This window comes from Argiope bruennichi, chromosome 1, assembly GCF_947563725.1.
Source record: "Argiope bruennichi chromosome 1, qqArgBrue1.1, whole genome shotgun sequence".
Classification (NCBI taxonomy): Eukaryota; Metazoa; Arthropoda; class Arachnida; order Araneae; family Araneidae; genus Argiope; species Argiope bruennichi.
The window spans coordinates 126210235-126236093 of record NC_079151.1 but is presented as its reverse complement, the minus strand read 5'-3'; the positions used below and the strand labels follow the sequence as shown (position 1 = coordinate 126236093).

The window sequence follows — 25859 nt, the reverse complement described above, 5'->3', positions numbered from 1 at the left end:
AAGGTTAATATTTCGAAACTAAAGAATGCCATTGCTATACAAGGTATTCTCTGAGATAAAAACCTTTAATATATAGTATGCGATAAAGTTTTGGTGAGACCACGCTCGCTGGTTTAACACATTATTTGCAATTTTTTTTTATCAATTTCCTGTAACGTAAAAATCACAGCATTCAATTTTTTATGTAATAGTGAATACGTTTTTTGATTTCAGCACAGTAATAATACCAAATTCGAAATCACTTACCCCACTCCATGTGAAACTGTTAAACTTAAGCTCCAGAATATTACCAAGTGGAAACATGATTTTCCAACATTTCTCCCCCATAAATTGGCCATTTGAAGAAATCGTTCCAGAAATATTTTGTACTATTTCGCAATTCTGAACAGCACCTATATTAATAAAGAACAGAATTTTTGTAATAGACAGAAATAAGAAATTTTTTTTTCAAAAACTGTAAGTTATTGAATTTATAGTTTTACAAAAGTTTTATCTAATTCAAAATAATTGGTAATGAGGTTTAGTTGGATTAACAAATCATCATTTTATCAGGAATCATTCGGAGAGATGATATAAACTGCTTCACAGATTTTATTGATAAATAATTTGAAATACTTTTCAGCTAAATACAAGTAAACACTTGACACACGAATGAACAGATAATTATACGACTCTATATATAAAAAAATATTTGTGTGAAGGTATGAATACGTTTGATAAAATATTGGAAATAGTTATAAAATGCTTATATTTTTGCGTTTTAAAATAAAATGAATTGAAAAAGTATATATGCAACAAAAATATAAAATTCCAAAGTCAAAGACGTTTTGAAATTCAATAACAGGGTTTTTTTTTTACTAAAATATAAGGTGCAGAAAAAATTTCCTAATTTAAAAGTTAATCAAATGTATTGGAGATAATTAAGAAATAATAATAACTACTAAGTTGATGTTCAATAATTTCGATATAAATAAGGAAAGGTATTCCCTCTTGCTGAACAAAGAAATAAGCTAAGTTTTTATCCGGTTTTCAAATAATGAAACACGACTAATAAATAACTAGGAATTTTCAACTTTGCTTGCATCATGAAGCATTAAAACAATTATAAAACCGTTTTAAATGAACGTATTGCATATTCACAAATTTCTCCTCAATAAAAAAGGAGTACCTATTTAATTAAATTAATGTAAAATGTTATTGAATAAAATACTTCATCAGAATCTAATAACTAGTTTTTGAATCACTCAAATCTTCTCTCACACATGTGTTGAACATTTATTGAATCAGACTCAAGGAAAAAATAAAACTTTATTTATTTGCTATTCCAGTGATATGATGAATTCAGTTAGCACGAATCCTGCTTAGTCAAAATAAAATACTGTTTTAAAAAGTAAATATTTTGTATTCAAAAATTATTTCAGTAATTACATTCGCATTACATGGGCTTAATTTACCTGGGTCTCCCTTGATTCATAATCTGATGCAAAAGAATTAAGCAATAAAGAAATCTAAATCTAATATAAAAAAATCCTGATACATATAGTGAAGCAAAAAAAATTACACAAGATCAATTTACATTAATTAATAAGTTATTTAAATGTTTAAGAAAATGCTCAAGTTTTCAAATAGCGACTTTGAAATTAAAATTTGCTTTGCTGCAGGAAAAACATTTCCTTGCAAGAAAAATAAAGAAACAATTCCCCATGTATTTTTTTTAGAATAATCAGTTTTATAATGCAAACATAATCTACCGGGGGTGGGGGCACCTCATATGAGGATGAGAAGCTTTCGGCATAGTGGGTGTTCTCATCACCTCGTCAAAAAGAATCGATGAAAGTTTGGGCTTTCTGGAGATTTTTCCATAATGAAATATTTCTATCCTGTCACAAAAGATTACATACTGTAGATATTTCTACATGATAACGAAATTGCCTTTACTCTCTGAATGACTTTTAAAGTCAGCATTTAATAATAGTATAATCATTATAATTTAATAAAGCTCAATTATCATTATAATTCATTAAAGCTCAATAATCATTATAATCCGATAAAGCTGAATAAACATTATAATTTAATAAAGATGAATAATCATTATAATTCAATAAAGCTGAATAAACATAATATTTCAATGAAGCTGAATAAACATTATAATTCAATAAAGCTGAATAATCATTATAATTCAATGAAGCTGAATAAACATTATAATTTAATAAAGCTCAATAATCATTATAAGTCAATAAAGCTGAATAAAAATTATGATTCAATACAGCTACCGGCAAACTGGCCTAGGGGTAACGCGTCTTCCTCGTGATCTGGGCATTCTGGGTTCGAACCCTGTTTCTGGTGTGGCTGTTCTTCCCTTGTATTCTATTTCTGAAGTGTGTGAAAGAGCGCCCATGTAAAAAAAAGGTTGTGCAAGTGCGTGCGTCTTGATATTAGCTGGAAGTCAGACTTCTGCAATCCGGTACTCGAGGGTTTTTACTCTCAGAAGCCGCTGTATCCCCTTTCCGTGATAACGCGGACACGACATCATCATCAATTCAATGAAGCTGAAAAAAATTTTGAGGTGGGCCAGTTTAGTCATTTATAAATATGGATGTGTTACGAAGAACAATTTTGTCTATTAATTATATATATATATATATATATATATATATATATATATATATATATATATATACACTTTATGCTTCTGTTTTTTAATGAATAAATGTTAATTATTTTATCTGAGATATTTCAGGATTATAAGATATAATGTAGAGATTAAAATTCCCATGTTGTTTAAGAACACACAATAACACATGTTGGTGAAAAAGAACCAACACACAAGCATTTAATGAATATTTAAGTCAATGCGTGAGGATATTATGTAATATTTATTGGAAAATAATATTCATTTGCATTTGCCCCAATAATATGACATCTAAATAATTGTTGTTGAAATAACCACAAATAATAAAAATTATGTAATTATTATTCCTGTAATATGATGATTATTCATATGGTTTTTATTTATTTTTTCTAAAATTATTTTATCGTTTGTAATTTCTACATAAAATGGATATTCTTAAAGTCAAAATTTTAAATTTAGACTTTTAGACTCAATGAAATAAGTTTGGGAACTATATATTCTATAATATATCTTTCTATATTTTCACAATATAGCGCAAACACACAACCCACTCAGTGAATGAAATTTTGAATGGGCTTCTAATAGAGAAATTGAACATTTATATTAGATATAAAAATATACATTTATCTTACTAAATTATACGCTTTAACATATATTATGTTTTTCACCTCCTACAATCAAGGAAATAATTTTTAAAATTGTATCTTCTATAATATGTTATATATTAGTATATTTTAACATGATACCACAAAAACTCAACTAAGTTAATGAATTTTGGAATAGGCTTCTAATACACATATTGAACATTTATATCAGGTATAAAGATGCACATTTCTTTAGTGCATATTGTCAACGCCTTGTACATATTATATTTTAGCATCCACTAGAACCCAGGCAGTAATTAATTGACAAGTTAAAGAAATACGTAGTAATAGTAAAAAAATGTAATGAAATATTTTTAAACAGTGTATAATTCAAATATAAAATCTGCCATTACTGAATCCATCATTTTTAAATAAAAAATAGTTTTCTTCGGATAATTATTAAGAAGCATTTATCTAAGAAAATCAAAATTGAAAAAAACAAGAATCTGCATTGATTAAAGTCAATAGAAAAGAATAATTTGAATATATTTAATGCATTTATATTTGTATTAACCTAGTGAGCTTATATGCATTGCATAAAAAAAATATGTTAAATCATACTTTATAAAAGAAAATCTGATATGAATTAAAACAAAATAGTATAAATTATACTCTTAATTATTATAAATATATCATCAGATATTCGTTATAAAATGTATTACGAAGTAAATAAATGAATTTCATTATGTGCTTTATAATGATTTAATAAAATTTATGTAGCTACAATTTACTTACAAAACTGGAATCCGCATAAGACAAATGCAAACACTACAAACTTAAATCCTTCCATTGGAAAACAGTAAACAGCAAATAACTCGTACCTAAAAATGAGTGAATTTTTATTGATCACTAAATGAAACAAAATTTATTTCTTGACCTTTATCGCTAGTGATAAACTCACTTGAGATGGCGTCAGATATTTAAGTTAATATTTCAAAGCAAGAGGTACTCAAATTTTCTTCGTCACAATTCTTGAAATATGTGCTTTTCATATCAAAGCTACCAAATATGGGAAATTACCTGAGATTCTAATCCTCGCTTCTTATCTCTGGCACTTAATATTTGAGCATGTCTTAATCTGAAAACCCATTTCAGTTTCACTTTTTACTTTTCTTATGCGAATTTCTGTCTAGTGGATACTTTGATTCGTCTCAGGTGCAATCGATTTGATATGACTCTAATCATCAAACAGTATACAATAAAAATACCAAACAAAGCGTCTTTCTTCGTATCTTTAATTACTTTTTGTCTTTATAGATTATTTTAGAGTAGCAGCAATTTTCCTCTTTCGTTGAAATAAAGAAACCTAATTTCATTAGAAACTCCTTCGTTGAAACTATTTGGAGACAATAATGAAATCACACTTGAATATTTGTCGAATAATGCTATATCTATATAAATAAAATTGAAATTCCTAAATAATCTTTGCATAAAAAACTCAAAATACTCAAAGGATTTTCTTCAAATTTAGCTCACGAGAAGCATTAAACATAAAAGAAAATTAGTGAAAGTTTCTCTACAATTTATTAACTAACTAGTTCAATATTATTTATAAGATATGGTATGTACGGATAAAGCATTGCTTTACTATAAGGTTTCCATAAAACCTGATTGAAAATATTAAAGATATAGTACATAATTTCGTTTATTTCCGTTCATTTTTTTGATATTCTTATCATTTAATTGTATCATCAGAACGATCTCTTTCATTCTTCGTATGAAAGACTCGAAATTAGTAATAATTTTCTATAATGTATTCCATTTGGTGTGGCATTTTTAGAATATCTTTGATTGATCCTATTTTATGAACTTTATCTTGAATGGTCGAAGTATACGAATATGTCTAATACAAATAAATACGAATATATCTAATATAAATAAATACGAATATGTCTAATAACGAATAAATACGAATATGTCTAATAACGAATAAATACGAATATGTCTAATACAAATAAATATGAATATATCTAATAACGAATAAATATGAATATATCTAATAACGAATAAATATGAATATGTCTAATACAAATAAATACGAATATATCTAATAACGAATAAATATGAATATGTCTAAATATCAAAACTGACTGCACTACCGTCAGCACCAACTAACACATCTGCCATGACGTGCAGCAGAAAAGCCTTTACGCCTTTATATGTTTGGAAGTTGATATGACAAGGAAATATAATCATCGAAAAATATTGGCCACGTATTAAATGTCCTCTTTTCAAACAAAACCTACGCTTTATTTTCCCAATTTTCTATATTAAGCAGTTATTTATTACAGTTCAAATTATAAGCTATTTACCATTACAGTTTATTTATGTTATAAATCTTTCAGTCTCTTTGAATCTTCAATTCCTTGAATTGTGAATTTTTGATGACTTGAAAAGGGTTCCGTCGTTAATTAAAAAAAAAAATGTATTCTCCGATAACATCATACAGTTTTTCAAAGTTAAACAATTTTCCAATGAAATCACAACTCAGAAAAAAGTAAGCAAAATGGTAAAAATAAGCTGAAGAGTGAATGTGGAGGGGAAGTGAAGGCACAAGGCACACTTTTTTTTTTTTAATTTTAGGACAAACACTTTTTCAAATTGATAAGTTTATAATTTTAATTGCAAATACTTACAGATAACTAACTTTATGAAATTATTCATTTGCTTTTATTATTGCAAAGCCTACATTTTTCTCATTTTTTTGCGCGATATCCTTTATTTTATGAGTTATTTCTGTATCTTCCCAATTCAATTGCTATGAGCGTCACAACCTGTCTCAATAAATTCAGCATAACCACTTTACTATAAATAAACGAGATATACGAGATGCCGTGTTTAAAAGATTTTACAGATCCCTCTCTCTCTCTCTCTCTCTCTCTCTCTCTCTCTCTATATATATATATATATATATATATATATATATATATATATATATATATATATATATATATATATATATATATATATATATATACATATTGTTACGAATTTGTAATGCTGCTTCCCAGCATAGTTGGTTCCACCATCGGAAAGAATGTTTTACAGTCATCTGTACTGGACGGAGTCCGGGGTCGCGTCGGAGGGTTCCAGAGCTTGGCGACAAACATGGCGACTTGGCGACTAATTTGGCGACTTTGGCGCCAAAATGGATTATACCCGAAACATCGAGAATTTTCCCGAGCCGTCCAGTAGGAACGGAGATACGCCTCCAACGTCCCTGATTGGTTGAGAGGCTTCTAGCCCCACCTCCTTTAGACTTATAAAAGGTGCCGCAGGGGATCGACGGTGAATTGAATCGTGGACCGGACAGTGAATCGAGTGGTGAGCCAGCGGTGAGTTGGAAGAGACAGAGAAGAGTAGTCGTGGACCAGTGGAGTCGAAGAGTAGTCGGAATCGACGGTAAAAAACTGGCCTTCCAGAAATAAACGGAGCAGCGACGGAGTGAAGCTAGTGCTGAACTAAGCTGTGCGCTACTATCTGTTTGTCTTGTTATATGCTGTTGTTGTGCTGCACGTCTCGGCTGAAGATAATCGTCTTCTGTGCTGTATATAGTTGTCGTCTTTGTACTGTCCTGTGTGTCTTCGTGTAAATAAACGTCTTTGTTTTATTTTCTACTGCCGCCTGGTGATTGAGCGTTCTTCACACCATATAACATCTACTATCCAAACGAACCCCGGAAATTCCGTAACAATATATATATATATATATATATATATATATATATATATATATATATATATATATATATATATATATATATATATATATATATATATATATATATATATATATATATATATATATATATATATATATATATATATATATATATATATATCCTTTATTATTCCATCAAGGCCACAAATTACAGCCAAAGCGTGATCAAAGAAAGCAGTTGAAAAAATCGGCCATATCATCATCAATCATCATTCCATGATTAATATTGCAAACAGAGAATTTGCTCGTCGGACCGTCTTCGAAACCACCGATTATTATATAAATTGACCACCCTGTACATTTATCTAATAATCGACGAATCTAGAATCCTTATCTAAAAATCGCATTTATCCTATATTTTCGTGAAACTACTGTTTTTTCTCGTTAAGTCCCCAAACATTACATCATAAAATCTGTCAATCTAACATCTGTCCTAACCATAAGAATATCTGTAAAACCCTCTTCCTTACTGTAAGATTAATTTCGTCAGAAAGCAACATTACAGTTTTTTAATAATATGCATTTAAAACCACGTCACCCCACGCATCAATAGCGAAGTACACAGTCAAACGGTCGATTTCATCACTTTGTTACATTTGGCAATTTTTAAAATTTATATATCTGTTCCTTTCTTAGGTAAAATTCTTGTATTTTGAGCATATTTTCTATGTAAGGACACTAAAAAAATTAAATTGGTTTTTTAATCTATTTTAATTAGTTATTAAATCTATAATCTATCTAATATTATCTAAAAATCTATAATATATATATATTAAATCTCTAATCTATTATAAATAGTAATTAAATCTATTTTTGTTATCATATTGAGACTTTAGACTTTTTAATTGAAGATATGTGTTTTTGTAATTATAATTGAAAAACGTTTTTGACTAATTTTTAACAAGTTTCTCATTATTTCCATATTTTCTAGAATTAGCAGAGCAGTTTACGTATGAGATATTCATGAGACTCGTATCAGACAACTCGTAATTTATAGTGAAAGAGTTCAGCTCTTTCATTAGACACTTTATTGTTGCCCTCCGTTTCCAATCAATGCTGAACTGTTGCCCACTGAAAAGGAAGTCCAACAAAAAAAAAGTTGAAGCGAAATTTAACTTCTTAAAAAGTTCTTAATTATATTGTCTAGTTCAAATTTAGAAAAAGAAATATGCAAATATTTTCATTTATAAATTTTATCTTTACCGGTTTTTTTTGTCTTAAAATGCAATCAATTTTATATGAAATTATCTTATTTAGAATAACCAAGAAGTCTTTGAAAATTATCGCAATATGTAAAAAGTATTTGATGTTCATCTTGTCGAACTTAATTCTTGTCTAGCTTAATTCGTAGTGTGTAGATATATTGTGTTTGGCATGCTAAGCTACAAATAAATATAAATTAATATTTTTAAAGTGATTCTATTTTTAAATTCAGATAATTAGATTGAATTCAGATCCTGGATTCAGTGGTAGTTGGTTTCTTAGATCCTGTGGATGGTCACATAAAATTCATGCACCCACGGTTTAAATTCAATAATCTTTACATTTTAATCTCTGAAATAAATCATCATGACAAGTCCCATGAAGAAATCACGTCTTAGTCAATATTTAATAGTCATCAATATTTATTATAAATAGTCAGCTCATATAAAAAATGGAAGTAGCAACATAAATGGAAAGATTGAGTTTAAAATGAATTTTAAAATGCGTTATATTCCCTATTTAGCGCCGTGTTAAAATAAGTCTAACCGATTGTAAGGCAAATTCATATTTTCAATAATTTTGAATTGAAATTAGAAAAATTGTACATAAAAAGAAAAAAAAACCTATGTTTGTACGAATTATAAATTATAAAAAGTGAATTTATTACTAGGAAAATTATAGATTAAAATTATAAATTGCAAAAACTTAATAAGTCAGAAGTGATGGTCAATCTTTTAGAACTTCAAAGGTGCATAATTCTTGAAATTAATTTAAATTTGTTCTTCCATTTGTTTGTTTTTTAATCTTTTTTAATTTCATACTTCGATTTCATTGGACAAGAAAAGGAAAAACAAATAATAAAATAATAAACAATGAAACACAAAGTAAAAGAGATACAAGATGGTACTGTACACAGAATAGCACTTTAAAGATCGAAATTCAATGACTGCTCAAAGCAAATTGGAGCATTAGAAGGTAAAAACCAATTTTTTCTATATTGGAATCATTAAAAAAAGAGAATAAACTATTCTAATTTAACAAAAAAAAAACCACCTGGTACTTTCTTTTTTCTCCTTTCTTCATAATCCCAACTTCATTATCTGATTTGTTTTTCTTCACTTTTTCCAGTTCGTATTTTTGTTTCACTTTCATATTATTCCGTTAGCAGATGTAATACATCTTGCTCAATAGAAGAGACATATTCTTTTGTGAGAAGGTATTTATCGAAAATAAAATGCATCCATAACGTAATAAAATAAATTCGGATGATGAAAATTTAATATTTTTCCACTACTTATAAGAGTGTTTTTTATGAAATTTATTTCAATTGCCTTTTCTTAAAGGAATACTTTTACACAATAATCTAACAGGGTTTTTTTTTTTCTATTTTCCAAGTTAAATTTTATTAATTATCACAACAATAAAAGCCAAATTCCTTTCTTTGTCAATTTATAACTCATTTTCACCATTTTTGTAATTTAAGCTTCTATTCTTAGAGACTTCTTAAAAGGTATGAAAGGCCAAATTAATGCTATAAATTTAGCATTAACGTCACATGACTCAAGAATTTTTTTCTTTTCTCCAACAGCACACGCAGATTCTGTTGCTTACTATATAGCTTCAGAGTCAGCATTTTCCCATTTTTCTCTCAATCATGGTACTATAATTTGAAAATGACTACGGTAATCTCAAATCTGCGGTCATAGGTCTCTCTCTACAACTATGGATCTGAAATAAGTAATCCAGGGTATAGCATGTATTTATGATCTAAACTACAGTTCTAACACGTGCTAATTTTTAATGTAAAGTTCTGATTAATTACCAACAATACATCTATTTATCAAATTATTACGCACTAACCGAAATATTAAGGAAATCCTCAAATAATTCTTAAAGAAATACAGTTTTTTAAAAAATTTATATAAAAAAAACAATTTTACAGCCGCACTCATATACAAGACCTGGGATGACCACATCATTTTTTTTGTTAAATATTAGTGATTATTACTCAAGTTAGATCAAATCTTTTGTTATAAGGTGACAGCTTGCGTAAAAAGAAATCATAACACACCATGGAACACAATATCCAAGTTACACCAGTGCTTAATTTCAGGTAGATATTTTCCACCGAAATGTGTTTTGTTTGAATATATATGTTCATAAATATTGTTACAAATCTGTAAAGTTGCTTCTCAGCACTATTAGTTCAATCACTGGAAAGACCGTTTTACAGCTCTGTTGCATGCTGATCGGATGCCGAATCAATAATCCCAAAACTTGGCGACAAACTTTGTGAACATTTGGTGACATATCGTCAAATTTGATGTTGAGGACAAAATAGATAATACTGGAATATACCAGAATTTTGGCTATAGAGCCAATAGGAACAGAGAAATGCCTGATTGTTTCAGAACCTTCTCGTCCCGTCTCAGGGAATTACAAAAGGCCGGTTATTTAAACTGAAGACAGTCAGTTGTAGAGTGCTAGAGAGATTTAGAGTCGCAAAGCGAGTCAAAGGCAGAATAGTAGGATCAGTCCAGCGAAGTGCTGGTGTTGAGTGGAGCTCAAGCAATTGATGAACTGTGATGTGGGCCGAATCCAGTTGTTTATTATAGAAGCAGCATCGAATCATGCGAGGAGTAGCCAGTCGTATAGTAGTGAGTCGGTAGTTGGTGAAGAATTGCAGGCGTTTGGAGAGACCTAAAGTTTAGCTACGTAGATTCCTTCCTCCTTCTGAATTCTGTCTGGACGCTTTGTGTGCTGTGATTGTTATTACTACCGATTATACTTGTGGGCTACTCTTTGTTGTAAGCATGCTGTTGTGAATTGCGTGTGTACATCTCGGCTGTATATATGTTATATGTGTACTTGTGTCCTTCGTTTTAATAAAAGTCGTCTTTTGTTACTGAGGCTTGTTGATTGTGTTTTTTCATCAACTAACAAATCGAAAGAACTCCGAATTCATAAAAATATCACCGCTGTCAACTGGAATAATAGATTCAAATAATGGAAATTTCCATTGTAAAGCAAAAGGAATCATTCTTTGGTAAAAACTTTGTTTAATTGCAAAAATATTTCAGATAAATCCCTGAACTTCTTTTTTCACCGATCTTTTTCTATCGCTTTTGCCCTTCTATTTATTCTATCAAACTGCTTCCAATTCTGAACAAGAGAATTTTTGGATGATAAGTTGATTAACTCTTTGTCTAATTTTTTTTCGCAACTTGTTATCCGTCTGCCTCATCTATTTCTGATTGTAAGTTTGTCATTGCAAATTAAATTCTTATCTGATTACCTCTTCATCTAAATGTTAATTTGTCCCTCATTCTAGAAATTTCTCTTCATTCTCTTTTTCACACATTTCAGATCATTTAGATGCTTAAAAAAACATGCATAATCATTCGTTATGTTTGTTCGTCTTAGTTATTTTTTAATCTCAATTTTATTTTAGATCTCATCAGAGTTGATTTTCATATATTCAAATTTTCAATTCTCCAAGAAATTTATGTATAATATATATGTTCTTGCAATTGTTGAAGTCATTAAAGACCGATTTAAAAAAAACCATAGTTTGCAATTCTTGTGTCATATAACTTTATATCGAAATAAAATTCATTCTAATGAAAAATAACTTTGCAAATTTTTATTTATTAACTGTTTGAAGAAAAGTTTTGATGACGCATAAATTAAAATTTTTCATTAAGCATGTGACGATGACTGAAATCTAAGTTCATTCAGATATTTCATTTATTATTTTGGACAATATAAGAATACTTCGTGTTTCTTTAAGGCTGTGAATAGTAATAGGCGTTGAAATTTATGAAAGATTTATGCAAATCAATAAATTACTAACTATTGCCAAAAGCCATGTGAGGTTGTCATATACTAAATGAATTTGCAGTTTAACATTTTTTTCCGCAAACGTAACTTTTATTTTTTCTGAAATCACTGAAATAAAATTAAATTTTCTCTGAAATTTCAGCTCTCAGAAACATTTTTTATCATTTATACACTTTTAAATTCATTGAAAGTAGATAAAATTATATTCTTGGGATTTATGAAGAATTATGGGCTAAACAATTCCAAAACCTTACCTTCAACAGCAATCACTATGAGCACATTATATAGAAATGCTTCTTCAAAGATCCTAATTCCGAAAATAAATTCGGGAAAGTTGATAGATAGAGGCATGAAACCAGTGGTACGTTTATTAAAAAACCATGAGAGTTTAATACAAAGACTTCAAAATTTTAGTTACAAATTGCCTTGATAGATGGTGCTGTCAATGGCTTTGCTATAAGGAGGTTGTACATAATGCATAATGCAAGCCTTTTTTGCATTCATATAAAAAACGGTTCGAAATGTTCATCTTTCGCACAATAAACATTACCTCAAATGAAAAATGATATTTCAGTAATTTTCTCTAATGTGTCACCGGATATCGAGACATAAAAATGACATTATCCTCCAGCACCAGTGCTAAAAGATTGTGGAAAACAATAGATTTTAATTCACCTTTCATAAAGGAGTCGCAGAAGTTGGAAAAATACGGGGTCCAATCCATGCCTTTTCCTTTAATTTCTGGGCAGACTATGAGGATGAGAAGCTTGCGGCATGGTGGTTTGTTCCGAAAGGGTAGGCTACCTTCTTTCGAAATGGGACGTGCTTCCCGAGGGAAGGATTGTACCGTGGCTGGTGAGGGTCCTTAAGACTCGACCTTAGTTCTCACCAGTGCTGTCATGGTGGTTCAGTCATTCAAATTTGATCCAAATGTTTTTAATTAAGTGGGAGTAGTAGCTCTGTGTGTTTAAATATTGAGTAATTCAACGCAATGATTCTATCCCCAAAGTTTCATTTATCATTCAAAGTATTTTCAGGTACAATGACAAAATGAATAACACCTATATTTCCAAACAAAGCATCAGCTTCGTTGCATGTCTGCAGAAATTCTTCAAATAACTCGCGAATTTTTTCTTACCTAAGCCGTCTGTGATTTAGAACATCTTAGCTCTCTTTATAGAAATCAGTAATACCATCTACAAAGTCATCTGTCGGTGCAATTTGTAACTAAATGTTTAGGTTTCAATGTTATATCTTACAGGTTTCTTTTAAATAAATATCTCTCGTTTCTTACTTCTGTTTATCGTCATTTCTGAGTTATTTATATCTAAATTTAGGGTTCCTTAGCGAAAGCCCTTAACCAAATATGTGGAAAAATGTTCAAAAGCAAATAATTATCAAATTCTTCTCAAAACTTCTGTCGATCTCTCGATCTGACAACGTTTTTCTAATTTCAAGGAGATAAAATATCAAAAAGCGTCAGTACCAATATTATAATATATATGTTTTGATGCCTCTATTTTGATAAATTACTTTTTCTTAATTTTCAGAAAGTAAGGAAAAAAACACAATAATAAGGAAATAAATAAAAATGAATTTTATATTTTCTGATGTTATTTTCACTAGTATCAATGGTGAGAGTAGAAACGAAAGAAATGTAGAAGCAGATCACTTAAAAATAATATATATCCCTTTATAAAAATAAAAAGAAGACTTTATATTCACAAATATTACAAACACCATGCCTTAACTGAGATCTACTCAGTACGAAAAATTAATCCTAATCTTCATATTGTTACGAAATTTCGTTTGGAAAGTGGGAGTTATATGGTGTGGAGAACACTCGATCAGCAGGCGGCAGTAGAAAATAAAACAACGACGTTTATTTACAGGAAGATACACAGGACAACACAAAGACGACAACTATATACAGCACACAATTATCTTCAGCCGAGACGTGCAGACAACAGACTCTAATGCAGACCGTAGCGCACAACTTAATTCAGCACTCACTTGACTCCGTCGCTGCTCCGCTAATCTCTAGAAGGCCAATTCTTTCTGTCGATTCCGACTACTCTTCGACTCCACTGGTCCACGACTCTCTTCTCTGTCGCTTCCGACTACAACTCAATTCACGACTGGTTCACCTCTGCAGTCGCCCTGAAATAGCACAGATTTGTGGAGTACCCGCCCGATGTGGGCTACCTCCAACATAGCAAATAGAGATGGCCTAGCTTGACATAAGTTTCCATAGACTGTGACGTCTCCAGTGATGGTTGAAGGAGAAATGAAGCAATATCGACTGATGAAAAGTCGCATGGCAGGTGAGGGAGAGAGGGTGAGATGTCTCAGCCAATAGCAAAGCAGACGGTCAAGGGAGTAGGAGAGGGTGAAGTAGGAGCACTTTTGGTCTTGAAGTGGGGCCGGAGCCGGATAATCTATTGTACCTGGGGGACCAATCAGGAAGCTGGGTTATTGTAGTGGGATGTCTTGAATTCTGAGGGGACTTAGCCGATCAGCGCGTTAAGGATGATAAGCTTTTTCTCTTCTTTGTCATTTGTTTTCCTTGCGAGTTTCACTGCCTCCATTAATTTGGGGAATTCCTGGAGTATTTCTTTGAGTTCTCTTATGATTTGCAGGGTTTCTTGGAATGATGTTATTTCTTCATTAGCCATTGAAGTGGGCACCGTGTTCTGTTTCCTGGGTGTTGAGATGGGCTTTGGGTCTTGTCTTGGTTGATTTTTCTTTGTTATTTCAGCGTATGTAGTTTTCCCGTTGGAGGTTATAAGTTTGGGGAATTTTGAGCATCCTTTCCAGGCAGCTGTATGGCCAGTTTCTCCGCAGTTTAGACCTCTGCAGTCGGCAGGACTGCTTCCTTTTATAGGCATCAGGAGGGGGGGCTAGAAGCCTATCAACCAATCAGGAACGTTCGAGGCGTATCTCCGTTCCTACTGGACGGCTCTGGAAAATTCTCGATGTTTCGGGTATAATCTATTTTGGCGCCAAAGTCGCCAAATGGTCGCCAAGTTTGTCGCCAAGCTCTGCGACCTCCTATGGAACCAACTATGCTCGGAAGCAGCATCACAGGTTCGTAACGATATGTTAATCATCAGCAAGGAAAAATAAAGCCAGGATGAAATATAAATTGCAATGATGAAGACAATTTGATTTTCAATTAAACAATGAAATACATGAGAATGAAATACATTTGAAACAATTGTTTAAAAAAATTAGTTCAATATAGAAAAATGTATTGCGAAAAACTGGTATCATCGAAATTATAATTTTTTTATTTTAAAATGACGTAAAATTATTATTTTGTACTGTAATACTTTCGAAAATTAAAATGGAAAAGTGTCAAAATTTCTCTTAATTTTTTATAAATTAATATTAATAATAAAATTTCTAAAAATGTCTCCCCGAAGTTCACCAATTGCATCACAAACTCAAAACTTCTGTTGTTGCCCAGGTGTGAAATTTACTTTTTCAGCTGGCCTTGAAAACTGCGCGGAAACTGTTGAGTGAAAGAAAAACGAAAAATAAACTACAAACCTATAAAAAAAAGATTTTGACTAAAATTTTAATTTCCGCTGTCTTATTCTGGAAACCATACAGATATTTTTTATCTTAATATAATTGACTTACCTGCATTATTAAAGCTGTGGCGTAAGCCTTTTTAAACCTCCCTTCAGTAGCTTAGAGATTTTTAAAATGATAGATCATCTTCTTGTACTGTATCAAAGTAGCATCCTTTAGAGAATCTTCAATACTTCCGCTATGATTTGCCTCGCATCATAAAGCCACGAGAACCATTGCCTGAAGATCTGAAATTCATATTATCAATGTATAAATCATAAAAAAATTATATTAAATATAGATACAGTCATACAATTAAAATCCAGATGCAAAACATCTACTTTGAGATAAAAATTTCTCTGAAAAATGAAGCAATGCATAAATTAAATTGTTGCATTTTTTCAATTCTGTTTCACAATATGAAATTAGTTCAGTTTTACATTAAAAAAACTACTTATCTTAGAATCGGATCCCACGTACATCAGATATGTAGATGAAAATTGGTTCTCGCTTACTGTAGGAATCAATAAGGATGTTGCATAGAATTACCTTCAATCCGATGATGAGGATTATGATGATCCCCTCAGTATGCGGTCTGGAGCATTAGATGCTTGCAATGCGAGATTTAATGCTATCACTTCTGTATCAGTATTAAATTCGTGAGACCAAGCAATCAGTTACTCCGAATTCTAAACCAAAAGTAATCGTTCTAGAAAGGTAAAGCTGTTGCAAGGTGCCTAAACTTATAGCTTGGTAATCTAGAAACTGTTGTAGCTTTCTTGTAGTTACTTACGAATCGAATTCTGAGGAAAGGAAAGACGAATACTTGGTGTCCACTTGTAAATTGCTTTAACAATTATAAAGCGCCAGTGTCCTGGCCTAGAGGTGATCTGGCCGTCCCGGTTTCGAGTCCTAGCTCGGACATGGTTACTCTTTACCATGTGCTCTATCTGTGAGATGTGTAAAAGAGCCCCCATTTAAAAAGGAGTTGTGCAAGCGAGTGTGTGAGTGTCATCTTCATATGAGCGGAAATCGCACTTCTGCCCTCGTTGTACTCAGGGGTCTTTACCCTCAGAAGCTACCGCACCCCTCCTTCCAAGATATCTTGGACTTAGTTTGAGTTGCTGTTCAATCCAATGGGGATAAGCAACAAAAAATTGTTATGCAAAACAGTCGTTATAAAAGGTGCTCGTTAAGCAAGGGTCGATTGCGTTCTCTTTAAAAAATGCACCTAAAAGTTTTGGAGTTCGGCATTTGTTTCAAAATTTCTTTCTAGAGACCGTGATAGAGAATTCAGTGAATAGCTGATTGTCCTAGGGGTACTACAATGGTGAAGCTGCTGTCTTTCAAAAGAAACTCCGTCTATTACTCGGACTTCGCCCTTTAGGCTAGAAAGTAATTGAAACTTTTGAAATCGCTTGCTTTCTGATCGAATTTCAATTTTTCTTTCTTTTTTTTTTTCTTAACTTTTAATAAGACTTAACTGAATCTGTTTGCCATTCTGTTGCGCTTTTGTCATATACATCTGACCAGCAATTCAATAACAACGGTGGGTGGCGCAAAAAGGGAAAAATGCCCCGAGGATCACGACTCGAGAACACTAAACTCAAGAATCAGTTAACTGCATTTGGGTGGAAAGTGAAGCTTTCTTTCAACCTTTGTCCTTTAGATTCTTATAATTTCTATAGGTCCTTTTCAAGTCTTTTACAATTTCTAAAGATCCTATTAAAGTGTTTTTGAGCATACAAAATACAATTTTGCGAGGATCAAACTCCAGCTAGATTTCTCAAAACAAGATAATAAATAGCTTTACGTTTTTGACATCTGATAAGTGAAAGTATATTAAATTCCTTTTCAAATATTTATTTATACTTTAACATCATCATCAGTTATTTCTGACTCTGAACCACGTATTAATCATAAAAAAAAGAATCCAAACGCTGCTTGGAATTCGATTACCGTCAACTGAAACTAAAACTTTCTGTTAATGCCAGCTTTATAACTTTCTGTTAATTCTGAACAATAAATTCGATCAAGTATATATATAAGACATAAAATAAAAGTTGGAGAAAAGAGAGATTAGAGACCACAGAAATTAATTGTAAAAGAAATCATTCAAAATACGCAGGTTAAGGAGTTATTTTTAAATTTTAAATCAGAATTTTCACAAAACAGGATTCTTTTGATGGGTCCTATTGCGTCAGCACATCGAAGGCCCATCCGAAACAGTAGCAAGAAGTTGTGAATAAGTGCTCCATTTTAGCTAATAAATTAATAAAAAAATTGATATTATTAAAATATTTTTTTTTGAAAATTTAAGATATTTTACATCATCTACTTAAAAATGGTTTTACTTATTTACGTTGTCTATTTGTTAAATTTTAAAAAGCTGATTCGTTTACAAATCACAATATACCTTTTTATAAAGCAGCAAATATATCCGGAACTATGAGATGGGGTAAAATGTTGGAATATATCTATATTGATTTCTATTTATTTATGCTTTTATAGCTTTAACTTTAAAAATTGATCTATCATTTCAAAGATCGGATCGCTCAAACCGGTACGGGTCGGGAATTCTTAGCGATTCCCCTCATGAAGAGCCCAAGAATTACATTAAAATTTACCCTTCTAAATATTCTGATTAATAGAAAAAGCGAAGAAAAAGAATCCGTCGGATAATTAATAAAAGAAAAGAAAATGAAAAGGAGCAGAAAAGAATTTTGTGCTCACATTCAGATACCGAAAAAGAAAAATGTTTTTGTTTTGCTCGTGGAAAGAAGATGACGGATAATTAATAAAAGAAAAAGAAATGAAAAGGATAAGAAAAGAATTTCGAGCTCACATACACATACTGAAAAAGAAAAATGCTTTTGCTTAGCTCGTGGAAATTTGAATAGCAATTTTTACTATATATCATATTATAGCTTATTAAATTGACAGCCCATTTTCAAGCAAAGTTAAGATTATTTTAGAACTAAGAGCATAATTTACAACAGCGGTTGGAGTACAGGATAGCATTTGGGCTGCCATTTTTCCCTCAGACTTCCGAGCCACACAAGTGGAAGGGCGTGCACAAGTAACGAATTCAGCATGCACCAAGCCCGTATAAATATTTGCAGTATTTTCTACACTCTCTAAAATACAAGATCAATAATCTCTTCGTTTTGAAAAACTTCTTTTAATTCTTCGCAATGCAAACAAATAAAAAGTTCATTCAAAACATTTATTTAATTGAACTTCAATATTTAAAGATCGAATAAAAAATATATTTTATAAATTAATAATAAAATATATATTATTAATTTATATATATATTAAAATATATATTAATCAATATATTTTTTAAGTTATCAGCATGTTAAGTTATCAGCAGTTATGAATCAAATCATTTCATAGGCTTTAAAACCTTTACGTAAAAACGTTTTTATAATACATCTTTTTAAAAATATACATATAATCCTATATATGTATATTATATATAATATGCATATTTATAATATAAACACATATAATAATGTAAACACATTTATAATGTAAACACATATTTTTAAGCAGTTTCGTGGCCGATAAGAGAGAAGACACTTTGAATATTTAAACTTCGCCTTAAAACCCTTTATTCCATCTAGGAAGGCATAATTTGTGTATAAGAAGCTGGGACAAAACTGGCGTTTGTTCACAAGCGATGCATAGCAGAGGATCGAAAAGAGAGTGAGATATTTTTCCTCAATGATTATATATAGTGAAATTATAAGAGGAATTTCTTTATAGGTGTCGATGTAGGTAAGGAAAATATAGGTACCTTTTAAAAAAATTCACTTAGCTTGTCAGGTTTTTTATCCCTTCATTCGGAGCGTGAGACCTGCTGATTTAAACATTTTCACAGAGTTCGTGTAGAATTAAATTTAAAAAATGGAATTGGATCAGGAAATAAAAGAAAATTTTACAATAAAGTTAATATACGTTAAATTAAGAACTTAATTAGGATTGTATTAGGTTTAGAAATATCATCACATACATATTACAATTTTTAAAGCCTTTTGACTTTTACTTGGCATATTTTTTATTGTAACGGAGTTTGTTTTTTTATCTATTTTATACAAAAAAATTTAAAGAGTGTAAGCATTTTATATTTTTTTAGAAACTTTATCCCATACGTAGTGACATATCCCACAACATGCAAAAATTTATATTTTATGTTGCTGAAGGTTACAACAATAAAAATTTCGTATAGATTCACAGTTCTATCAATCATAATTATCGAAAAAAAATTGACATTTTAGATTTTTAAAAACAAAAAAAACCCTGATTTCTGCGATTAACCAGATTCATTGTTATCTGTACTCTATGGATTTCGGTGATATGTATTTAAGTTTTCCGAACTAAAGGGTAAATATTAAAAGGAATTATTAAGAAGTTATTGAATTTAATTTCTTATTTTGAAATTGTATGTACCTCAAGAATAGAAAATAGAAATGCTGAAGGATAAGAACTAATATCAGATTAAATACAAAATTCATTATTAAGATATTAAAATTTTATAACTGTAAGTTCCTAAAAATGCATTATTGAGATTAAAATTTTAGAATTAAATTATATATTCTCTAATTTTCATCTTACTATTTTATTGGACTGTTCTTTTCTTAATTATTGCATTTATGAGTAAAAAATTGTGTGTAGACATTCCAAACACAATTGTTTAAAAGTGTATGTTTTTTTAATTTACTATTAAAGACATACAGCACAACTAATTATTTTTCGGAAATTCATATATCTAATTAATTTTTACTTTACATATGAAATTTTTTTAAATATTCATAAATCCGTAGATTATAAAATATTTTGAAACATTTTCATGAATTATAATTTTTTTACGTATCTGTCTTATAATATATAAATTGTAAACATTAAAGAGATAGTTATATTATTGACAATTAATTTATTGTTTCTGAACTTGTAACTAAAATATTCTTTATTTATTCTTTCTTTTTTGTACGTTGCTTTTTTATAATAGATGAACTGTAAACATTTTGCCATTGATTATTCAATTATTGAGTACTAATTTCTTGTTATTGAATTTTTCTATTTGTAAATAAAAAATTATATATATTCCAAAGATAAACATTTAGCTTTATAAGATTTTTTTATTGTTTATATGCAGAATTAAGATCACAAAGAAATAAATCATTCTTCGTCCTTTCTGGTTTAATGCTTCTGACCAATAAAAATTTTTACAAACAACTTTTTTATAAAAATATTCAGAAATTTGAAATTATGAATAATTTTAGGTCACCTTCATTGAATTACTGTTTTATAATGTATAAATTGTAAGCATTTTGGTGGAGATATTTCAGTAATATGTAAAAATGCCAGAAAACTAAAGCCTAAAATCGCGAATTCAATTGCATATGATTCAAAAAGTTTTCATATTGATATTTTTAATCCCTTTTCATATTTTAAATAATTCATATAATTTCATATAATCGGATCATTGATTTTTTTATATAATTGGAAAAGCAGTTTTAGAATTATATCTAATTGGATGCCTTTTAACTTTTTATAACAAACTTGCCAAGAACTACATGAAAGAAATTTTTCTAAACAAATGCATTTATAATCAAATTTAGAAATATATTAAAATATATCAGATTTTTTTAACTATTTATTCTATAACATATATTATATCAATGCTTTATGAACATTTTCTTAAAGATTATTTAATTTACTTTAATGACATACATTACACATATTTTTAAAGTTTTTCACTTTATATATAAGCGCTATTCAATAAATGTATGCAATTTAACAAAGCAAACTTCTTAAAAAAATATTGGTATATAATTTCAAAAAGTAATAAGTAATTCAATATATATATATATATATCAAAATACTATTGAATTGTCAAAATATAGTGTTTAAAATATATTGTCAAAATATTATTTCAATATGAAAATGAGGAAAAAAACATGAAATTCAATATCTTTCTGAAATATTTCTGTAAATCCAGAGATAATTGCCTTCTGATAATATTCTAAAAGAATTCATCTATAAAATAATATAATTAGAAAATAGAGGTTCTAAATTGACTTAATTAAACAAAAACGTCATTTTATATTCATAAGAAAAGTTTTCATTGTTACCAAGTGCGCTCGAATACATTACAAAAACAGAAACACGGCAAATAATATGTTATAAAAACACTTATAATTGTTATAAATTTTGAAACTATCACTAATTATTCAATACAAAAAATATTAAGAAAAACTACATAGCTTACATCGGAAATTTCTTTTATTATATGCATCCAGCTTGAATTAACTTACAAAACTGAATCCCCATACGATAGACACAAACGCTGCGATCCTAAATACATCCACCGGTAAACTGTAAACAACACATACTTTTCACATACCAAAGAATGAATTTTATTGATAAGGAAGTGGATAAGAATCAATTTCTCGACCTTTGAGGCTATTGATAAAAATCACTTGAGTTGGCGCTCAAGTTTTAGATTAATATTTTAAGGCAAGTGGCTCTCAAGTTTTTTTTTTTCCATCGCAGTCATTGTTATCCAAATTCTTTATATCTAATCTAAAGAATTTCGATAAGCTACTACGATTCTTATCTTATCTCAAACACTAATAAATGAGCACTTTTTATCTGATTAAATATTTTATTCTCGGGTTTTTATGAGTTTTCTGTCTCATGAAAGAATTCTAACCGTCTTAGGTAGAGTTGATGTGATATGAATCGAAAGATTATGAAAATAACAATGTTCGACTAATAAAAGTACTAAACAAAGTTTCTATAGCATAAATATTGCTATGTTAGTAATACATATATACTGTTAGTAATATATATCATATGACTAACTCTCCGTCCCGCCCGAAGGCAGACGGAAAAAAAATATTTAATGACCAGACCACTGCAACAGCAACACGGGGGGGGGGACTGTGGTTGAGTCCTAAATGCCATCACCGGTCACGTTACAATCCTTTCCTACGGAAATACGTTCTGCCGTTGATGGGAGGAGACAGATCCTCGCCTATTCGTGTACCCTTCAGAGTGGCGAGATCTAACTACTCAGCCGGAAGCATCTCATCCTCATTTCGAACCCCCTCCCCCACGGGGGGACTGTTAGAAATACAAAATGCATCAAGGCTTTTCGATTTTATTTGTTAATAAGTTCTTCCTATTTGCATATCCTTTATACTGCCAACTTTTGCAACACATACATAAATCCATCACTGTTTATGGTTAATCATTTTTCAAAGAAATAGGTAATTGTCATTCAAAATGTTCAATTTCTTCGCTATAACTACAATTCTTGTTGATTTACTAATCATACTGTCAACTATATAGCTTCATTACCTGTACCTCTTAAACTGTGTCTAATATTTTACGAAAATAATATTTACTAATTTAATAATTTCTTCGTTCACAAAGTCAAGTGAACATTTTTCTCTTTTTATATTTTTAAAACATTGTGCATTTTTATTGACATTAAATTATCGTTTTTTCTAATGTACTTACAGTGCTGAAATAATATTTTATATAACTAAGTTCGAATAACCTATTAATTTTATAATTCTTTGCAATTTTAATCGGTTTTCAGTATTTCCCAAACAATGTATATCCAATAAATATTCAAACGATGAGATATTCAACATAGGTCTGATAAAAGTGTTCGATGATTTACGATTCTTCCATATTTGTATGATTACTTTCGGCAACATTTTCAGACTAACCATTGTGACTGCAACTGTGTCAAACATTCTATAAAGTAGTTATCTCTTCATTATCTCTCCAAGTTTAATTATCTCTTCATTCCGGTACTTTTGATTGCATATTCATACACACACAAATATATTATTTTTAATTCTACCACCCTCTAAGTTTTTTTTTTCATGATTTATAATTCACTTTGTGAGTTTAATTCCAATTGAATAACTAGAAATATTACCGACTAAACTTTAATAATTTTTACCTTGAGTGTAAGAAAAAATTAAAAACCTTGCAGCCGACATTTTTAGTAATTTTTGTTGTGGTTTATCACTATGGATGTATCAAAATCACAGTGATTAAGTCATATTTTCTTTTCTTTAAAAAAAATTAGCACAATGCATACTGTGATAACTTCTCAAGTAGTTGATGGTTGAATGAGTTTTTTTGGCGTAAGAGCCATATTTGTCTATGATGCGCCAAACTTATGGTGGATTAACAGGATCATGGTTTAAAACAAGGTAATGCAGTATAAAAGAAGTTAAAATTCTAAAACCATAATAAAATTACAGCGAAATTAAAAACTAGTGAAATAAATTCTCAGACAAGCGTGCTGTAATGCTATAATTTTAATTCAGACATAATACAAGATTTGAAATAAATTGAATTTCTACAGTAATTGCAATTTTAAACTAAACCGTTTTTTAAAAAAATTACATTCCTGTAATTTTAAACTACCCATTCCCTTTATGAAATTCAGAGTAGATGAAATCGTTACTTACTCTATTTCTTTTTTTAGTATCACTTATTCGATGGATATGTCAAGTAATAGAAATGAGATGACTTATTTACGTAGAATAAACTAAAAAATCAAAAGGTTTTTCAATAACGTTAATCTCGTATAAGCTTGAGAGAAAGTAATATTTTTAAGTATATTGCAATTAAGCAAATCAATGAGGGACAGTATGGCAAATGTTTTACAAGGATTAGTTTCTACCAAGGAATGACTAATTTGCAATCCTTGAAAACAATCAAAACGCGCATCATTAATTCAGAAAATAAATTACTGAAAATATTTATTCTTTCATCGGTTCCAATTTAATGTTCTTCCAACTTTCACATGAAGTGATCTCACGTAGAATCAGATATGTTCAGGTCATCCATGTCTTTATTTCAATTAAATCCGCCTACAAGGCTCAATCTCTTAGGCTACAAAACAGCTATTGATGAAGAAGCAATCCTATACCATTCCAGAACTTGCGGTATTCGTTCAACAACCATTTTTCACAAAACATTTACATAATTAAACATTTTTAGATGGAGTCTCCAAATTTTTTTTCATCCTTTCTTAACATTTGCTTCTTATTGTATTTATATTTATTAACAAGCGGAAGAGTGCTTTCCAAAACTTTCTAGCATACTCTCAAGTAAAGTGAGAATTTCTGTTTTATACTTACTTTTCCCAACCTATTGAAACCAAACTTTGGCACAGAACTGCAATTGCAGTCACAAAATCAAACATTTGCATGATTAAACATTTTTAGATGGAGTCTCCAAATTTTTTTTCGTCCATTCTTAACATTTGCTTCCTATCGTATTTTTATTTATTGACCAGCGGAAGAGGGCTTCCCAAAACTTTCTAGCATACTCTCAAGTTAAGAGAGAATTTCTGTTTTATACTTACTTTTCCCAACCTATTGAATCCAAACTTTGGCACAGAACTGCAATTGCAGCCACAAAATCAAGTATTTAAGGTATATTAAATAATTTTTGTATAAATATAATATCCTTAAATATATATAAATTTGATACATTTAATGTACAGCGTTTACATGCTTCTGAAAGCAAAAAACCAGCATACGTTCAACCCACCTGTTGGACTTGACTCCAAATTTGATGCGCGTAACATTGTAAATTTTAAGTTTGCGTACCTCATTTTACCCATCTAGCTCTCTTCGTTTTGTAGTTATCGTGTTAAATTATATTCAAATAAGCGGACAGACAGATTTCTTCCGAATAGATTTTGTTCGACATTTGACAGAAATCTATAAATTTGGTGGCAAAAATGTACCTTTTGTCTCTTTCTAAGGTGAGTAGGAAGTACAAAGAAACTTCAGAAAACGATATTGAGGGACAAATATCAAAATACGAACATTCCAGTGGAGATAATACTTTCTACCACTACAGCAACCAAATTTTATATGTGGAATCGCTTGAATGGAAATTATAAATGAACAGATAAACGAGGATGAAGAACATGAAATATTGGAGGGTGAAAGTGACCAATTTATAACCATTTAAAAAAATTAGCTTGAAGACTGTATAAATAAGATCAGAAGGGATGATATTAAAATGAGTAATATAGATGCTCTGATGAAGACATTAAGACAGTAAAAGATTCATTTGCATCCCTTTGAATTATTTAGAAAAGCAGGAAAAAGTGTTTAAATGTAAACTTTAAAAAGACGCATGATACTAAAGCTAGATTTGAGGCGAAGTAATTTAAACTGTTTTATCGTTAT

At 29.9% G+C, this 25859-nt stretch overlaps 1 protein-coding gene across 2 annotated transcripts in view; it reads right to left on the bottom strand.

Annotated features, from left to right (window-relative positions):
• LOC129962923 (cobalamin binding intrinsic factor-like) overlaps positions 1-22000 on the bottom strand; it is a 53344-nt gene extending 31344 nt beyond the window's left edge. The window contains exons 1-3 of one of the 2 annotated variants that reach the window (XM_056076933.1): positions 21893-22000; positions 15685-15863; positions 247-392 (exon numbers count right to left, since the gene is read on the bottom strand). In XM_056076933.1, the coding sequence (XP_055932908.1) occupies positions 247-327 (81 nt within the window). In that variant the 5' untranslated portion in view covers positions 328-392; positions 15685-15863; positions 21893-22000. Of the gene's footprint in view, positions 1-246; positions 393-4011; positions 4128-15684; positions 15864-21892 lie in introns of those variants that run through there. The other variant, XM_056076927.1, reaches the window with a different exon arrangement.
• Positions 22001-25859: the final 3859 nt, after the last annotated feature.